The sequence below is a fragment of the Canis aureus genome, chromosome 7 (genome assembly GCF_053574225.1).
Source record: "Canis aureus isolate CA01 chromosome 7, VMU_Caureus_v.1.0, whole genome shotgun sequence".
Lineage (NCBI taxonomy): Eukaryota > Metazoa > Chordata > Mammalia > Carnivora > Canidae > Canis > Canis aureus.
In genome coordinates, this window is record NC_135617.1 from 4,632,818 (window position 1) to 4,649,687 (window position 16,870).

Below are 16,870 nucleotides of genomic sequence, written 5' to 3' on the forward strand. Positions count from 1 at the left end.
TTGATCTGAGGGTCATATGCTCAGATGTAGTAGAGGCAAATTCTTCTAGTAGAGGAATTTTCTTTCTTTACTTAGTAGAGGTTTTTAATTATTCCTAAAAATAATATTTCAAATATAATATAGTCCCACAATTTAGAATATATCAGTCATACAAGAAAACTGTTTCTATGGGCAAAACCTAGCGAACACCAATGTGTACACACATGCACAGGCACCCCCAGACCTACAAAGAATTCAAATATTGGAATTACAGATATAGTTTAAAAAACTATAATTCAGAATCCTTATCAAATACAGTGCTATTTATAATGCTGTAATATAATGTTATATTCACTTATAAGTGAATAAGTTTCACAGTGTCTCTCCATGATGCTAATAATACCCTTATGTGAATTGATGCAATAATGCTTCTTCTGAAAAGAGAATATTTTGTATTGACAACTTATATTAAATATTACATTTTTTTAAATGCACAAAGATTGAAGCATTGAGACTAAACATGTCTCCCCTTTTGAGAGGCCAAAATAATTCATTTGTTCATAACTAATTGTATTAGATAGTAATCTCAATTTTATTTTTTTTATTTTTTAAAAGATTTTATTTATTTATTCATGGGAGACACAGAGAGAGAGAGAGAGAGAGAGAGGCAGAGACACAGGCAGAGGGAGAAGCAGGCTCCATGCAGGGAGCCCGATGTGGGACTCCATCGCGGGACTCCAGGATCAGGCCCTGGATTGAAGGTGGCGCTAAACTGCTGAGCCACCCGGGCTGCCCAGTAATCTCAATTTTAGATGACAACTTAGAGTTTAACTAAATGCCACTTTCTCTCATGTCAAAATCATAGAATTTTATAAAGTTCTAAATAAACCAAGCTGTGTAAATGATCCTTTGGATCCCCAAGAGAGAAGCCCTCTAATAAAAGATGAAGTAAGCTATCTGCCTAATATCTTTCTTTTTTTCTCCAGAGAAAAAGACTAGAAAATAAAGGCAGAGAAAGGGAGATACAAGAAAGATAGGAGAGAGATAACTCCACTGCTTAACTTTCTTGCCTACAGGAATTGTTTCCTCAAATTTTCATGAGGACTGTGTTATTTCTTATCTGGGAGATCCTTTTTTTTTTTTTTTTTAAGCAATGTAGAGATTTTCAAGAGTAAAGGAATCACATTACACAATTTCAAGACTTATTATAAAGCTACAATAATCAAGACGGCATGGTATTGGCAAAAGGATGGACATATGTATAGACTGATGGAACAGAAGAGAACCCAGAAATAGACCCACACAAATAACATCAACTTATCTTTGGCAAAGGTACAATGGTAATTCAGTGAAGAAAAGATTGTTTTTTCAGCAAATGGTACTGGAATCATTGGATGCCAGAAAATAAAAATAAAAGAACACAGACACATACTTCATATTTTATATAAAAATTAATTCAAAATGTATAATAGACTTAAATGTGAAATATAAAACTATCAGACTTAGAAGAAAACAAAGGGAAAATCTGCCTGACCTTGGATTTGGGAGTGAGGTTGTAGGTAGAATACAAAAAATATCCATGAAAAGAAAAATTGCTAAGTTGATTTTGTCAAAATTGAAAACTTTTGTTGTGTGGAAAATACGATTAATGACAAGCCACAGACTGGGAGAAACCATTTTCAGATTACATATCAGATAAGGTACTTGCATCTAGAATATATAAATAACTCTTAAGAGAGCAAACAACCCAATTAAAAATGGTCAAAAGAGGGGTGCCTAGGTTGCTCAGTCAGTTGAACATCTGACACTTGTTTTTGGCTCATGTCATGATCTCATGGGTCATGGGATTGAGCCCTACCACAGACTCTGAGCTCAGCAGGGAATCTGCTTGAAGATTCTCCCCTCTGACCCTCTCTCAATGCATGTTCTCTCAAATAAGTAATTTTTTTAAAAAAGGTCAAAAGACCTGGACAGATTCTAGCAAAGAAGAAGATGTAAGAATGGCAAACACATGAAAAGATGATTGTTGACTATATATTATACATATATAATATGTATCATTTGATTATATATATATATGATATATATAATATATTATATATATATATATATATATATATAAAAAACATATCATTAGGGAAATGCAAAATACACCCACAGAGAGCTACCACTTCATACCTATTAGAATGGCTAAAATCCAAAAACTAGCAATACATGCTGGTAAGGATGTGGAACAACAGTAACTCTCATTCATTCCTGATGGGAATGCAAAATAGTGCATCCACTTTGGAATACGATTTTAGCAGTTTCTCATAATGTTACACATAGGTTTACCACATGACTCATTGATTGCGCTCCTCTGCATTTACCCAAGTGATTTAAAAGTTATGTCTCCCCAAGAACCTGTATGCAAATGTTTATAGCAGCTTTATTCATAATTGCTAAAAGGCTAAAGGAACCAAGATGTCTACTCATCGGAGTAATGGATAAACTGTGATATAACAATACAGCGGAATACTATTTATCAATAAAAAGCATCAAGCTATTGATTCATATATTGATGAATCTTTTATATTTATTTATTTATTTTTTAAAGGTTTTATTTATTTATTCATGAGACACAGAGAGAAAGAGAGAGAGAGAGAGAGAGAGAGAGAGAGAGGCGGGCAGAGACACAGGCAGAAGGAGAAGCAGGCTCCATGCAGGAAGCCCGACATGGGACTCGATCCTAGGTCTCCAGGATCAGGCCCTGGGCTGAAGGTGGCGCTAAACCACTGAGCCACCCGGGCTGCCTGAATCTTTTTTATTTAAATTCAGTTTGTCAACATATAGCACATCATTTGTTTCAGATGTAGTTTTCAGTAATTCATCAGTTGCATATAATACTCAGTGCTCATCACATCACGTGCCCTCCTTAATGCCTGTCACCCAGTTATCCCATCCCCCCACACACTTCCCTTTCAGCAGCCCTCAGTTTGTTTACCAGAGTTAAGAGTCTCTCATGGTTTGTCTTCTATGACTTTTCCCCATTAAGTTTCTTCTCCTTCCCTTATGGTCTCTTGCACTATTTCTTATATTCCGTATATGAGTGAAACCATATGATAATTGTCTTCTCCATTTGACTTACTTCACTTAGTGTAATAACCACCAGTTCCATCCACGTCGATGTAAATGGTAGGTATTCATCCTTACTGATGGCTGAGTAATCTTTAATGCATTTTACTGAGTGAGAGAAGCCAAACCCAAAAGCCTACTAATTGGATGATTTCATATAACATTGTGGAAAAGGCAGAAATGGAAAACATATTAGTGGTTGCCAGGGATTGGAGGAGAGGGGAGTATTGACTACAAAGCAAATGTACAGGGGAACTTTTAGGGTGAAGGAATTATTCTGTATGGTATTGGCATGGGTTTGTGTATTTATCAAGCCCATAGAACTATACCTACCCAAATGCTGAAAGTTTATTTCCTCAGTGGTGTCATGTAGATATTGTGTACCCCCTCACGTGATGTGATAAGGAGGACATTTCATTTCTGTGGTATTTCAAAAACCTGTTACCACAGTCTAGTGATGAAAAAAAAAACATCAGACAAACCCAGACATGGGGGGGATGTTCCACAGGTTACCTGGCCAATACTCCTGACTCTCAAGGCCATGCAAAACAAGGAAAGACTGAGAAACAGACCAGACGAGACTTAGGGAGATGGGAGAACTAAATGCAGTATGGTGTCTTTGATTGGATCCTGAAATAGAAAGCAGACAACAGTGGGAAAACTGGTGAAATTGAAATAGAAATGTATAATTTAGTTAATGTGTGTCAGTTTCTTTGACAAATGTACTCTTGTAATGTAAAATGTTAACAGTAGGGGAGACCTGGTAAGGAATACACAGAAACTCTGTACTACCCTTGCAACATCTCTGTAAATGTAAAATTATTCCAAAACAAAAGGATTTTTTGGGGAAAAATAGAATATTACAGGTTGGTTATCAGTATCAAATATAGAAGAGTGTTCAATTAGGATTGAGAAATGGAAAAGATTCTAGACTATGAACAGGAGGTATTTATAGGAAAAGAAGGTAATTTTCACAAAAGTTTATTTCCAGTAGGTAAAAAGCATGAGAAAAGTTTGAGTTCCCAAATACAGGTAAACCATTTATTTTAGTTATAGAAGTTAGATGAGTATTAGAATGTTAATTAAAAAGGAATTTTTTTCAAGATATGGAAAATTTTTACAATTTGAAGGCAGGAATATGTGGAATTTAGTTGGGACAAATTAAAAGCAAGGAAATCACTGTAAGTATGATGAAATAAAATTTATATCTTAATTCATTATACTAAATGGCCCTCAGGTTTTGGTTTGTTGTGTTTTGCTTGTTTTGTATAAAAAAGGTTGTAGTGAAATCATGGAAAAATAAGTGAATTACTTTTTTCTTTTTTTTTTTTTTTTTTTTAATTTATTTGACAGAGCACAAGCAGGGAGCGTGGCAGGCAGAGGGAGAGGGGAGAAGCAGGTTCTCCACTAAGCAGGGAGCTCCATGCAGAGCTAGATCCCAGGACTCTGGGATCATGACCTAAGTCAAAGGCAGACACTTAACTGACTGAGCCACTCAGACGCCCCGTGAATTACTTTAATATTTTATTTTGTCCGTTTCTCAGAGATACTAGGTAAATTGATGGTTAACTTTTTATGGTAAATTAATATATATATACACACATAATTTAAGATTTTTATTTTATAAGACAAGTTAATATACATAATGTCTTACTTCTGAAAATGGAGTACATTCAAAAGTGAAAAAGATTTAGAAATTTTAATATCCTGTATCCATATTACAGTTTTTTTTTCTGTGTTTCAGTTATATGATCAGGTATCAGATGAAAAGTGCTAATTACTATAGCTGTTAAGGTGAAGTATATAAAGTAAATAAAGTAAATATTTTGAGGACCACAGAGGTATTTTATATTACATTTTTTACCATCTGTAATTGAAAAATTATATACATATACATATACACGCATACATATTTTAATTAGGGAGTTTTCATGTTCTTTAAGGAAATATACTAAAATGCATAAAAAGGTAAAATGTGAATTTTTATAATATCAATAATTTTCAGTAAATTTGTGTAGATTTTTTCATGTGAATTTATTAGAAAATAAATTTGTAGTAATTTACAAGTTACAAAGTAATGTCCTATTAATGCTCTAGACACCTAACAGCAAAGTCTAAAAACTTATAAAGGTATGTAAAATTAGTTACATTACTACATGTTTTGGCATGTGTTTTGTTGAAATAACAAAGATTTTAATACCGGATCTCAGTCTTAATTACACTATTTTGTGATCAAGCTAACCAAATAAGAAAATAAAAGTACTAGGGCACCTGGGTGGTTCATTTGGTTGAGCATCCGACTCTTAATCTCAGCTCAGGTTTTAATCTCAGGGTCGTGAGTTCAGGCCCCATGATGGGCTCCACACTGGGCATGGTGCCTACTTAAAACAACAACAAAAAAGCTTTAGATGGCACCTGGGTAGCTTGGTTGACCATCTGCCTTTGGTTAGGTGATGAACCTGGGGTCCTGGGATTGAGTCCCGCATCAGACTCTCTGTGGGGAGCCTGCTTCTCCCTCTGCCTAGGTCTGCCTCTCTCTCTGTGTCTCTCATGAATAAATAAATTTTGAAAATCTTTTTTAAAAACGTATTAAATTTAGCTGGAGAAGGTTACAAATTTAATATCTTTCTTAATGTTAGGATTCTTTCAATGCTACTCATTTAAGCTTTCTCTTAGAATTTAAATTCCCACAAGAGATCCCAGAAAAGTTGTTAATATAGAGACTAAAGTATGACCCCAGGACTCAGTTCCTGAAACCCAGACAACTAAGCCAACATGCATAGTCCATTCAGCTACTGCTAGTCAAATTATATTTGCATTTGCCCCAGGTTTCCACTCACTGTTAATTGCCATCACTTCTGGAATGTGTTGCATTTTTTTTTCAGGGATTAATGTTAAAGTATATTTTGAATCTTACCTGGAGTTGGATTTCCACTAGAATTTTAGATGAGACTCCTACAGGATACTCTAGGAATTTAAAGTCCATAAAAATTCTTAATTTTTCATTATTTTCAAACTGAGATTTTAATCATACCTACCACAATAGCACAACTTAAATGTGTTATACTTTTATTCTAATATGTAAGTATTGTAGCTGTTTGTCACATCCATATTACAGATACTTTTCTCCTCTCTTAGTTTGGGACCATTATTCTCAGCTGTGCATAATATTCCTTGTGTGTATGAATTTTAAGGGCACAGCTTTAGGAACTAGTTACATGGGTTATATATTATTTTAGTTAAAGGGTAATTATATGCAAGTTAAAATAGAACTTATCTTCTTTTACCTTTCTATTCTTAGGTAATCAGTTGCATACAACTGGATCTTGCAAGGATCGGCTACCAGGAAATTCTCTTACTGGTACCTTATTTCGGTGGGAAGAAGATGAAATACCAAGGTTAGTTAATGTTGTAAAAGAAAAAAAACCCTATTTTACATATATACTACTGTATTCAGAAATTAATGGTTACTGTAATTTAATTTTAACATTAAATTTGTTCTTTTAATCTATGTCAGAAAAGCAAATCTCAACATCAGTATGCCACATGGAATCACAAATTTTAAAAACAGACCTTGAAAATAGGGTGAAAATAGAACTAGTTATTACATAATTAATAAAAGTAATTTGGGTATAAATTTTTATACTTCTCTCCAACATTTGTCTTCATGATGCATTATTGATATCCTAGAACTCATCAAAATCACATAGTAAAAATAGTAATTTAAATGTAAATAGCAAATATTTTTAATAAAAATAACCCCAAAATTTCTAAATATTTTTATGGGAAAAAGTATGTTGACATACTCTGTATAAATAATGTAGTTGTGATTTCTTTTGACCAAGTGTATTACTATTAAACTTTCTGGGGGAGGTAACATATTCCAAATGTTTAGATTTCCCTAACATAAACAGATATATAATTACTATGTATCTATATTAATAATAACAGTTTTATACATAGAATTCAGAAAGGTTTATCTTTTACACCACAAAGTTTTGCCCAAGCTTTCTTGATCATTCTATTTATCTGTTGGGTATTGGCAGGGTCATTGTAGCTTTCCTCTTTTCACATAATACATGTGTACCTCTTGGTTCCTTCTCAGATACAGCAGAATTGTTTATAATCATGTTGAAGTGGTATTGAGTTTAGACAGTATTATTTACCACATCAAATTCAAATTCTAATCAATCCAGAGCAAAGTGACCAAGAAGCTACTTGCTGCCTTCATTTTTTATGTCTGTGATAAGTTCCTCTATCTCTCTGAAATTTGAGATCAACTTGATCCAAGGATTTTACCTATTCACTAGAGCCCTTAGTTTTCAAAGGTCTATATTTAATAACTTATGTTTTGCTTGATCAGATTAAGACTAGAGTTTATTAATATTTGAAATCCTTTTATAAGCAAACACCTTTCTAGTTAGGTCATAGTAAAGCTTCACTTGTTAGAAGTAAGAAGTTTGCATTTTAGAATGTTTTAGGGGAGCTTATTTTAGTATTCTTAACTGACAAATTATGAGCAAAGATATGAGTAGGCAAACTAGTGAAATTAGACAAGGTACTTGAAGTTAGAAGTTATAAATAGCAGATAGTGGGACACCTGGGTGGCTCAGCGGTTGAACATCTGCCTTTGGCTCAGGGCGTGATCCCATGGTCCCGGGATCCAGTCCCACATCAGGCTCCTTGCATGGAGCCTGCTTCTCCCTCTGCCTGTGTCTCTGCCTCTCTCTATGTTTCTCATGGATAAATAAAATCTATGAATGAATGATAGCTATATATTTTTGTCTCAGATTATGCCACATTTTTGTATTTTGGGGATACTTATATTGTAATAAACATGAGAATCTATTGTTTCACCAAGTGCAAATACCATAATGTAAAAAAATTTTGCCATGAATTAGTACTCTTAGATTTTGTTAGTTTCATTTCTGTCCGCAGTGCTGCAAGCACTTTCTTGCTGGGTACCTTTTTTTTTTTTTTTTTTAAGAAAGAAATGTTTTATATTCCTTCACAAACATTGAAAGGACCATGTAACAAAGTCATAGGAGATGAGAGTGCTGAGTTAGCAGTTTCTACTAATCCAACTTGTTAACTCATTGTAAATTACCACATACTGTGGACCTTCAAGATCCTTCGCCAGAGTGTTGAATCCATAAAAGTCAAGTGTACTGGAGTAATCTCAACCCTGGGTGCCCATCATTTGATCTGAAGAGACTTTTTAAATTATAGGTGTCCGAGCTCCACCCTCGGATCTATTAGAATCACCTATTTAGTGATTCTAAATAGTGTGTCTGTTTTGTTAAGCTAAAAACAGAAAGGTTCAGAGAGGCACAATTGTCTAGTTACTGTCATATTGCTTATCTACTTTTCATGACTATAATGAATAGTTTACATGTTTTGCTGACTCAAAATTTTTACTTACAATTTTTCTATCTACTGGAAACAAATTTTTAATTGTAAAAACTACTTCCTTTCCCTAGGAACATTTCCTTTTCTGAATGTCTAAAGTAGTTTTGTAATAAGGATAAAAAATAGTTGTAAATTATTATTATGAGATTGCATTTTTTTAATGCTATTGTTTCCCTCCTTTATCACAAATATACTAATCTTGGGGACGCCTGGGTGGCTCAGCAGTTGAGCATCTGCCTTGGGTTCAGGGCGTGGTCCCACATCAGGTCCCTGTGAGGAACCTGCTTCTCCCTCTGCCTGTGTCTGCCTCTCTCTGTGTCTCTCATAAATAAATACATAAAATCTTAAAAAAAAAAAAAAGGCAAAAAATATACTAATCCTGGAAAACTCACCCTTCAAATTTGCACTATAATTCTTGCAAAAATTGTGAAACTTTTCAGTATAAGGAGAAAACTATTGACCAAAAGACTCTTTATCTACTATTTCAGTTCGTGGCAAAACTGCTTTTATTATTTATTATGAATAAAACAGACAAACCACATTGATAATTATTTTTTCTGAAAGTAAAAGGGATATATTGTGATACGTTGGCTACTATGTCCCTTCCATATCACTGGTAAAAAGATATATGTGTCTATTTTTTATCTACATGTATATGTACATACATACAGTGATTTTTCCTTAGGGAGAGACAGTGGAAAATTAGATTTTGCTAATATGTTTCTCTTAAAACAAAAGAAAAATCTTTCAACTAAAAATGTTAATGAAATCCATTATCACCCACTTTCTGGTAAAAGTTCTCCAATTCATTTGGGATCTGTGTTTGTAGGAGATCTAAATTTTGGAATGAGCAAACTGGTATCCATATTGGATATTGTACGTTCATTCTCTAAAATGGATGGTTTCCTAATCTTTTTTGCAGCTCTGATGAAAAAAAAAAAAAAAAAGCTATTGAGAAAAGAGCATTGGTGGGGAACAACCCTCTGTAGTTGTCATAAGAATTAATGGCCTAATGGTATCACTTTTCTTAGCTATGATCCCACTGTTGAACTCCTGTTGTTTCTTAGCTCTATAGTTAGAGACTTTTAAAGCGTTCCTCAGCTCAGCAGTAATTGAGGGCGGGGATAACAGTATCATTTGCCCACTTTTTATTTTTTTTATTTTTTTAAGACTTATTTATTTATTCATGAGAGACAGAGAGGCAGAGACACAGGCAGAGGGAGAAGCAGGCTCCATGCAGGGAGCCCAACGCGGGACTCGATCCTGGGTCTCCAGGATCACACCCTGGGTGGAAGGCAGACGCTCAACCACTGAGCCATCCAGGCGTCCCTGCCCACTTTTTAGTATGCTCACTTTCCCTTACCTCTTGTTGCATATTCCATCCTCATTTTTTACATCTATGATTGCTGAGAAAGATGTCTCTGGGCAAGTGATTACAAAGGTATATGGTTTCTATATCCCTCTGTTGTCTCTCTGTTATCTGATCCCACTCAACCCTAGATATGACCCACATGCTAAAACATTATACATTCCTTGTGTATAAAATATAATGAACCAAAATATATAAAATAAACTGGAAAAGGATCTCAATAGAATTGTCAGTACAACAGGTTTTGTATTTTTCTCTTCCTGTTTTTTATTTTTTTATATGTATATGCACAGTATCAATTGTGTCATGAATAATTGTGACTTACTATGATATTACTGAACATGAAAAAATAAGAAAAATCTTCAAAAAATTTGCTTTTACATGATTAAGATACATACACATATAAATATTGTGACTCTATTATTTATTTGTATTTTAAGTAATCACTATCCAATGTGGAGTTTGAATTCACGGCCTGAAGATTAAGAGTTGCATGCTTTACCGACTAAGCTACCCAGGTGCCCTGATTTTATATTTTTTGATATCTTCTTAATACAGCTCTTTAATACTGGAAGGTGTTGAACCTCAGAGTACATGTGAATTAGAAGTGGATGCCGTAGCTGCTGATATCTTAAATCGGCTGGATATTGAAGGTATATACATAGTTATTAATATGTGTTTTTATTTTTAAAATTTAACGACCGAAGTAGAGTGGAGAAAGGGAAGAAAACATTAGTAGAGAAGTAACATGTTCTATATAGCAGGAAGATGCAAAATGTTACAAAGATTTCTTCTGTACCTCTGATGAGATGGTCATTTTTTCATTAATATTTTTATTCATGTCAATATGTTAGCATAGACATGAGCCTAAAGTAAATGTGACACTGAATACATTAGCCATCATAAGAGAATTTAATATACTCTGCCTTTTAATTTTTTAATTTTCAGGTTATATACTAGGGAGGGGACTCTAAAGTATGTTGGCTGTCATCAGATGTTTGAATCTTATTTGCTGGGTTTTGGGGAGCCAGTAGGAAGAAAACTAAAAAAGGAATAATGTAATAATGTAGGTTGGGAGTGTTTGGTCATTTTATTACACAAAGCAGGTAATTCTTTGGTTTTTTTAAGGCAGTATTTATTTTCTTTTAAGTTTGAAATTTTTTTTTTTTTTTGAGAAAGTATTTTTCACTTTGACTCTTGACATATTGTTTTGATTATAGCTCAAATTGGTGGGAACCCCGGACTGCAGGCCATATGGGAAGATGAAAAGCAACGGCGAAGAAACCGAAATGAAACCTCTCAAATTAACCAACCTGAATCACAAGGTATCAACCTAATAGTACTCTGGTGATTTTTTTTTTTTTTTTTTTTTTTTTACACACTAGATACTCTAATGGAAAAGTTTTAAGCCATTGAGTTTTTATCTTGACATTAAATTTTACTTTTCAAATTGCCTTTAAGTGTTCTAGTTTATTTCCTATTGTCATTGCTCTGAACTGTAATTCTTTACCTCCAAAGTGTCACTGATTGTTCTCTCCCTTCACCCACATGCCCCATCCCCATAGAAATTAGCATCTTCGTTATCCTTCATTTTCACCTTGCCTTGTCTCTTGCTCACTTCTTTGCTCCTTTTTTTTTCCTAGTATGTTCTAGCCTTTTGTATTTCCAAATGAGCTAAAATACAGAAGATATGAGTCCCAACTTAGAAAAACTATATTTTGTTCATTAAGCTTTGAAAACGTAACCCATGAAATACTGCCCTTAAACTATTTTCTGAGCATGTCATATAAACTCTAATTTTGATCATCTTGTACAGCTCTGAAGAAAATACTCATTTTATGTATTATTAAATTCTGCTACATTCAAAAAAAATTTGAGGGCTTAAATGCTGTGAATACAATAAAAATTTTTAAATAAAAGTAAAAGAATCAAAGACATAATTCAGAAGGTAAATATATTTGAAAGTCCAATTAAAATTTTTATTATGTGTTAGACATTAAAAATGCTGTGATAAATTTTGAATGCCTTCTAAAATAGACATGTCTTATAAGGGGAGAATTTCTGGGTTCAGAGTGTATGAGTGTATGATACATTTATAGGTAGAGAACAGTGTTTTTGTTTTAGGAATAGGTTATAATTATAGAACTTAATCTTGAGCTGACTTTAAGTACTTAATTTCATAGCTTCAATAACAACCATTTCTCCTTAATTTTATAATAGGCTACTTTTAGGTAGTATTATATGTGTCAAGAGAAAGATAGGAAATTGTTACCATTTTAAAAGCTACTCTAAGAGAAAGGAAAATACTTCGTTCATTTGTCATCTGCATTTTTTAATGCACTTTCAAAATTCAAAGATCGCAGGTTTGTGCCAGCAACAGAAAGTGAAAAAAATTTTCAGAAGAGACTTCAGGAAATTCTCAAACAGAATGATTTCTCTGTGTAAGTGGTTATTTATTATATCTCAGAACTAATTTTATTGCTTTGTAATGTAGTTTGTTATAAAGGATATGTTTTAATTAAGCAGAACATTATCAGGATCAGTGGACTACAGCGATGGATCTCAGGAGTTCTCTGCTGAGTTAACACTGCACTCTGAAGTTCTGTCTCCTGATACTCTTCAGTGTACACCGGCTAATATGGTAGAAGTCCACAAAGATACAGAGTTGGGCAAAGGTGAGGTTATCAAGTATACAGAGAAAAATAGACATCTGTATACCTAGCACCGAGATATTAGTATTTGGTCGAGTTAGTTAGGTTTCTTCCATTCTTTTACCTTTTCTTCATTTCTAGAGGTAAACACTATTCTGAAGTTGGCGTAAATTGTTATGATACATGATTCTATATTTTCTTATGTATGTGTGTCATTATATATACTGATATTTTAGGTTTTTTAAGATTTTATTTATTTATTCATGAGAGACACAGAGAGAGGCAGAGACCTAGGCAGAGGGAGAAGTAGGCTTGCTACGGGTAGATGGATATGGGACTCATCCCAGGACCCTAGGGAGCACGCCCTGGCCAAAGGCAGATGCTCAACTGCTGAGCCGCCCACATGTCCCTATTCTAGGTTTTAAATTTCACATAAATGGTAAAGTTTATCCTTAAATGGTAAGTTAAGCAACTTGCTTTTTTCATTCAGCCTTTTAAAAATAATTGAATCGAGGAGGCACCTGGGTGTCTTGGTCAGTTAAGCATTCAACTCTTGATCTCAGTTCAGGTCTTGATCTCTGGGTATGAGTTCAAGCTCCATGTTGGAGCCTATTTAACAAAAATAATAATAAAATTTAATTAATTGAGGTATAATTTGTATAACATAAGTGCACTCATTTTAAGTGTACAATTCAGTGATTTCGTAAGTTTAGAGTTATGCAGACATCCCCATAATTCAATTTTAGAACATTTCCTTCACCTCAGAAGATTCCTGTGTCTATTTGCAATCACATCAGTTCCCACCTCCAACCCTGAGTAAACAGTTATCCACTTTCTTGTCTTCCAAGATTTGCTTTTTCTAAAGAGAGATCATCACCAATACCAAGGAAATACAAACAATTTAAAAAACTTACTATGATCAGCTATATGCCAATAAATTAGGCAATATAGAAGAAATGGACGCATTTCTGGAAAACCACAAACTACCAAAACTGGAACAGGAAGAAATAGAAAACCTGAACAGGCCGATAACCAGGGAGGAAATTGAAGCAGTCATCAAAACCTTCCCAAGACACAAAAGTCCAGGGCCAAATGGCTTCCCAGGGGAATTCTATCAAACGTTTAAAGAAGAAACAATACCTATTCTACTAAAGCTGTTCCAAAAGATAGAAAGAGATGGAATACTTCCAAACTCGTTCTATGAGGCCAGCATCACCTTAATTCCAAAACCAAAGACCCCACCAAAAAGGAGAATTATAGACCAATATCCCTGACGAACACAGATGCAAAAATCTTCAGCAAGATACTGGCCAATAGGTCCAACAGTACATTAAGAAGATTATTCACCATGACCAAGTGGTATTTATCCCCGGGATGCAAGGCTGGTTCAACATTCGTAAAGCAATCAATGTGATAGATCACATCAACAAGAGAAAAAACAAGAATCATATGATCCTCTCAATAGATGCAGAGAAAGCATTTGACAAAATACAGCATTCATTCCTGATCAAAACTGTTGAGAGTGTAGGGATAGAGGAAACATTCCTCAGCATCTTAAAAGCCATCTATGAAAGGCCCACAGCAAATATCATTCTCAATGGGGAAACACTGGGAACCTTTCCCCGAATATCAGGAACACAACAGGAATGTCCACTCTCACCACTGCTATTCAGCATAGTACTAGAAGTCCTAGCCTCAGCAATCAGGCAACAAAAAGAAATAAAGGAATTCAAATTGGCAAAGAAGGAGTCAAACTCTCCCTCTTTGCAGATGACATGATACTGTACATAGAAAACCCAAAGACTCCACCCCAAGATTGCTAGAACTCATACGGCAGTTCGGCAATGTGGCAGGATACAAAATCAGTGCCCAGAAATCTGGCATTTCTATACGCTAACAATGAGAGTGAAGAAAGAAATTAAGAAGTCAATCCCATTTACAATTGCACCCAAAAGCATAAGATACCTAGGAATAAACCTAACCAAAAAGGTAAAGGATCTATACCCTAAAAACTACAGAACACTTTTAAAAGAAATTGAGGAAGACACAGAGATGGAAAAATATTCCATGCTCATAGATTGGAAGAATTAATATTGTGAACGTGTCAATGCTACCCAGGGCAATTTACACATTTAATGCAATCCCTATCAAAATACCATGGACTTTCTTCAGAGAGTTGGAGGAATATTCCATCTTAAGATTTGTGTGGAATCAGAAAAGACCCCAAATAGCCAGGGGAATATTAAAAAAGAAAACCAGAGCTGGGGGCATCACAATGCCAGATTTCAGGTTGTACTACAAAGCTGTGGTCATCAAGACAGTGTGGTACTGGCACAAAAACACACATAGATCAATGGAACAGAATGGAGAATCCAGAAGTGGACCCTCAACTTTATGGTCAACTAATATTCAACAAAGCAGGAAAGACTGTCCACTGGAAAAAAGACAGTCTCTTCAATAAATGGTGCTGGGAAAATTGAACACCACACACAGAAGAATGAAACTAGACCATTCTCTTACACCAGAAACAAAAATAAACTCAAAATGGATGAAAGATCTTAATGTGAGACAAGAATCCATCAGAATCCTAGAGGAGAACACAGGCAACACCCTTTTTGAACTTGGCCACAGCAACTTCTTGCAAGATACATCCATAAAGGCAAGGGAAACAAAAGCAAAAATGAATTATTGAGACTTCATCAAGATAAAAAGCTTCTGCACAGCAAAAGAAACAGTCAACAAAACTCAAAGTACAACCTACAGAATGGGAGAAGATATATGCAAATGACCTATCAGATAAAAGACTAGTATCCAAGATCTATAAAGAACTTATTAGACTCAACAGCAAAGAAACAAACGATCCTATCATGAAATGGGCAAAAGACATGAACAGAAATTTCACAGAGGAAGACATAGACATGGCCAACAAGCACATGAGAAAATGCTCCGTGTCACTGGCTGTCAGGGAAATACAAATCAAAACCACAATGAGATCCCATGTCACCCCAGTGAGAATGGGGAAAATTAACAAGGGAGAAAACAACAAATGTTGGAGAGAATGTGGGGAAAGGGGAACCCTCTTGCATTGTTGCTGGGAATGTGAACTGGTGCAGCCACTCCTCTGGAAAACTGTGTGGAGGTTCCTCAAAGAGTTAGATATAGACCTGCCCTACGACCCAGCAATTGCACTGCTGGGGATTTACCCCAAAGATACAGATGCAGTGAAACGCCAGGACACCTGCACCCCGATATTTATAGCAGCAATGTCCACAATAGCCACACTGTGGAAGGAGCCTCAGTGTCCTTTGAAGGATGAATGGATAAAGAAGTTGTGGTTTATGTATACAATGGAATATTCCTCGGCCATTAGAAACGACAAATACCCACCGTTTGCTTTGACGTGGATGGAACTGGAGGGTATTATGCTGAGTGAAATGTCAGTCAGAGAAGGACAGACATTATATGGTCTCGTTCATTTGGGGAATATAAAAATTAGTGAAGGGGAATAAAGGGGAAAAGAGAGAAAATGAGTGAAAATATCAGTGAGGGTGACAAAAAGTCAGAGACACCTCTAACTCTAGGAAATGAAAAAGGGGTAGTGGAACGGGAGGTGGGCGGGGGTTGGGGTGACTGGGTGTGATGGGCACTGAGGGGAGCACTTGGTGGGATGAGCTCTAGGTGTTATGCTATATGTTGGCAAATTGAACTCCAATAAAAAAAATAATTATAAAAAAGGAAAAAAGATTTGCTTTTTCTAGATAAACATATAAATGAAATTACACAATATATGATCTTTTATGTCTTCTTTCATTTAGTGTTATATTTCAGGTTTATCCATATTGTAGTATCTATCAATATTTCATTTGCTTTTATTTTATTACCAGACAGTATTGCCTTGTGTGGATATTACCATATTTTGTTAATTTGTTCATCAGTTAATGGATATTTAAGCTGTTTCACTTTTTTGGCTCTTAAACATAATGCTGCTGTGAACACTTATATGTAAGTCTTTGTGTGGATGTATATTTTCATTTTTCTTTGAGAGACATCAAGAGTGGAATTGCGGGTCATTTGGTAAACTTGTACTTAACTTCTGTTTTCCAAGGTTACCACCAGCAGTGTGTGAAGGTTTCAGTGACCCTGCATCCTCACTAACACTTGTTATTTGTTTTTTTTATATAGCCATCCTCGTGCATGTGAAATGCCATCTCCTTATGGTTTTAATTATCATTTCCCTCATTACTAATGGTGTTGAATATCTTTTATGTTAACATAACTTTGAAATCTGTCCTTGTTCATACATGTTTCTAGTTCCCTCATTTTAGCTGCTGATTAGTGTTCTTTTGTA

At 34.9% G+C, this 16,870-nt stretch overlaps 1 protein-coding gene across 6 annotated transcripts in view; it reads left to right on the top strand.

The window, feature by feature from the left end:
• The window catches only part of REV3L (REV3 like, DNA directed polymerase zeta catalytic subunit), a 177,305-nt gene that overhangs the window by 65,292 nt on the left and 95,143 nt on the right, over positions 1–16,870 (top strand). For 5 of the 6 annotated variants that reach the window (XR_013382817.1, XR_013382816.1, XM_077902752.1 and 2 more), the window contains 5 exons: positions 6,395–6,491; positions 10,430–10,524; positions 11,092–11,196; positions 12,228–12,312; positions 12,395–12,546. Coding sequence is in view for 4 of the 6 variants with exons in the window: in XM_077902752.1 (XP_077758878.1) it covers positions 6,395–6,491; positions 10,430–10,524; positions 11,092–11,196; positions 12,228–12,312; positions 12,395–12,546 (534 nt within the window). In the remaining 2 variants the exon portion in view is untranslated. The remainder of the gene's footprint in view (positions 1–6,394; positions 6,492–10,429; positions 10,525–11,091; positions 11,197–12,227; positions 12,313–12,394; positions 12,547–16,870) is intronic. The other variant, XM_077902751.1, reaches the window with a different exon arrangement.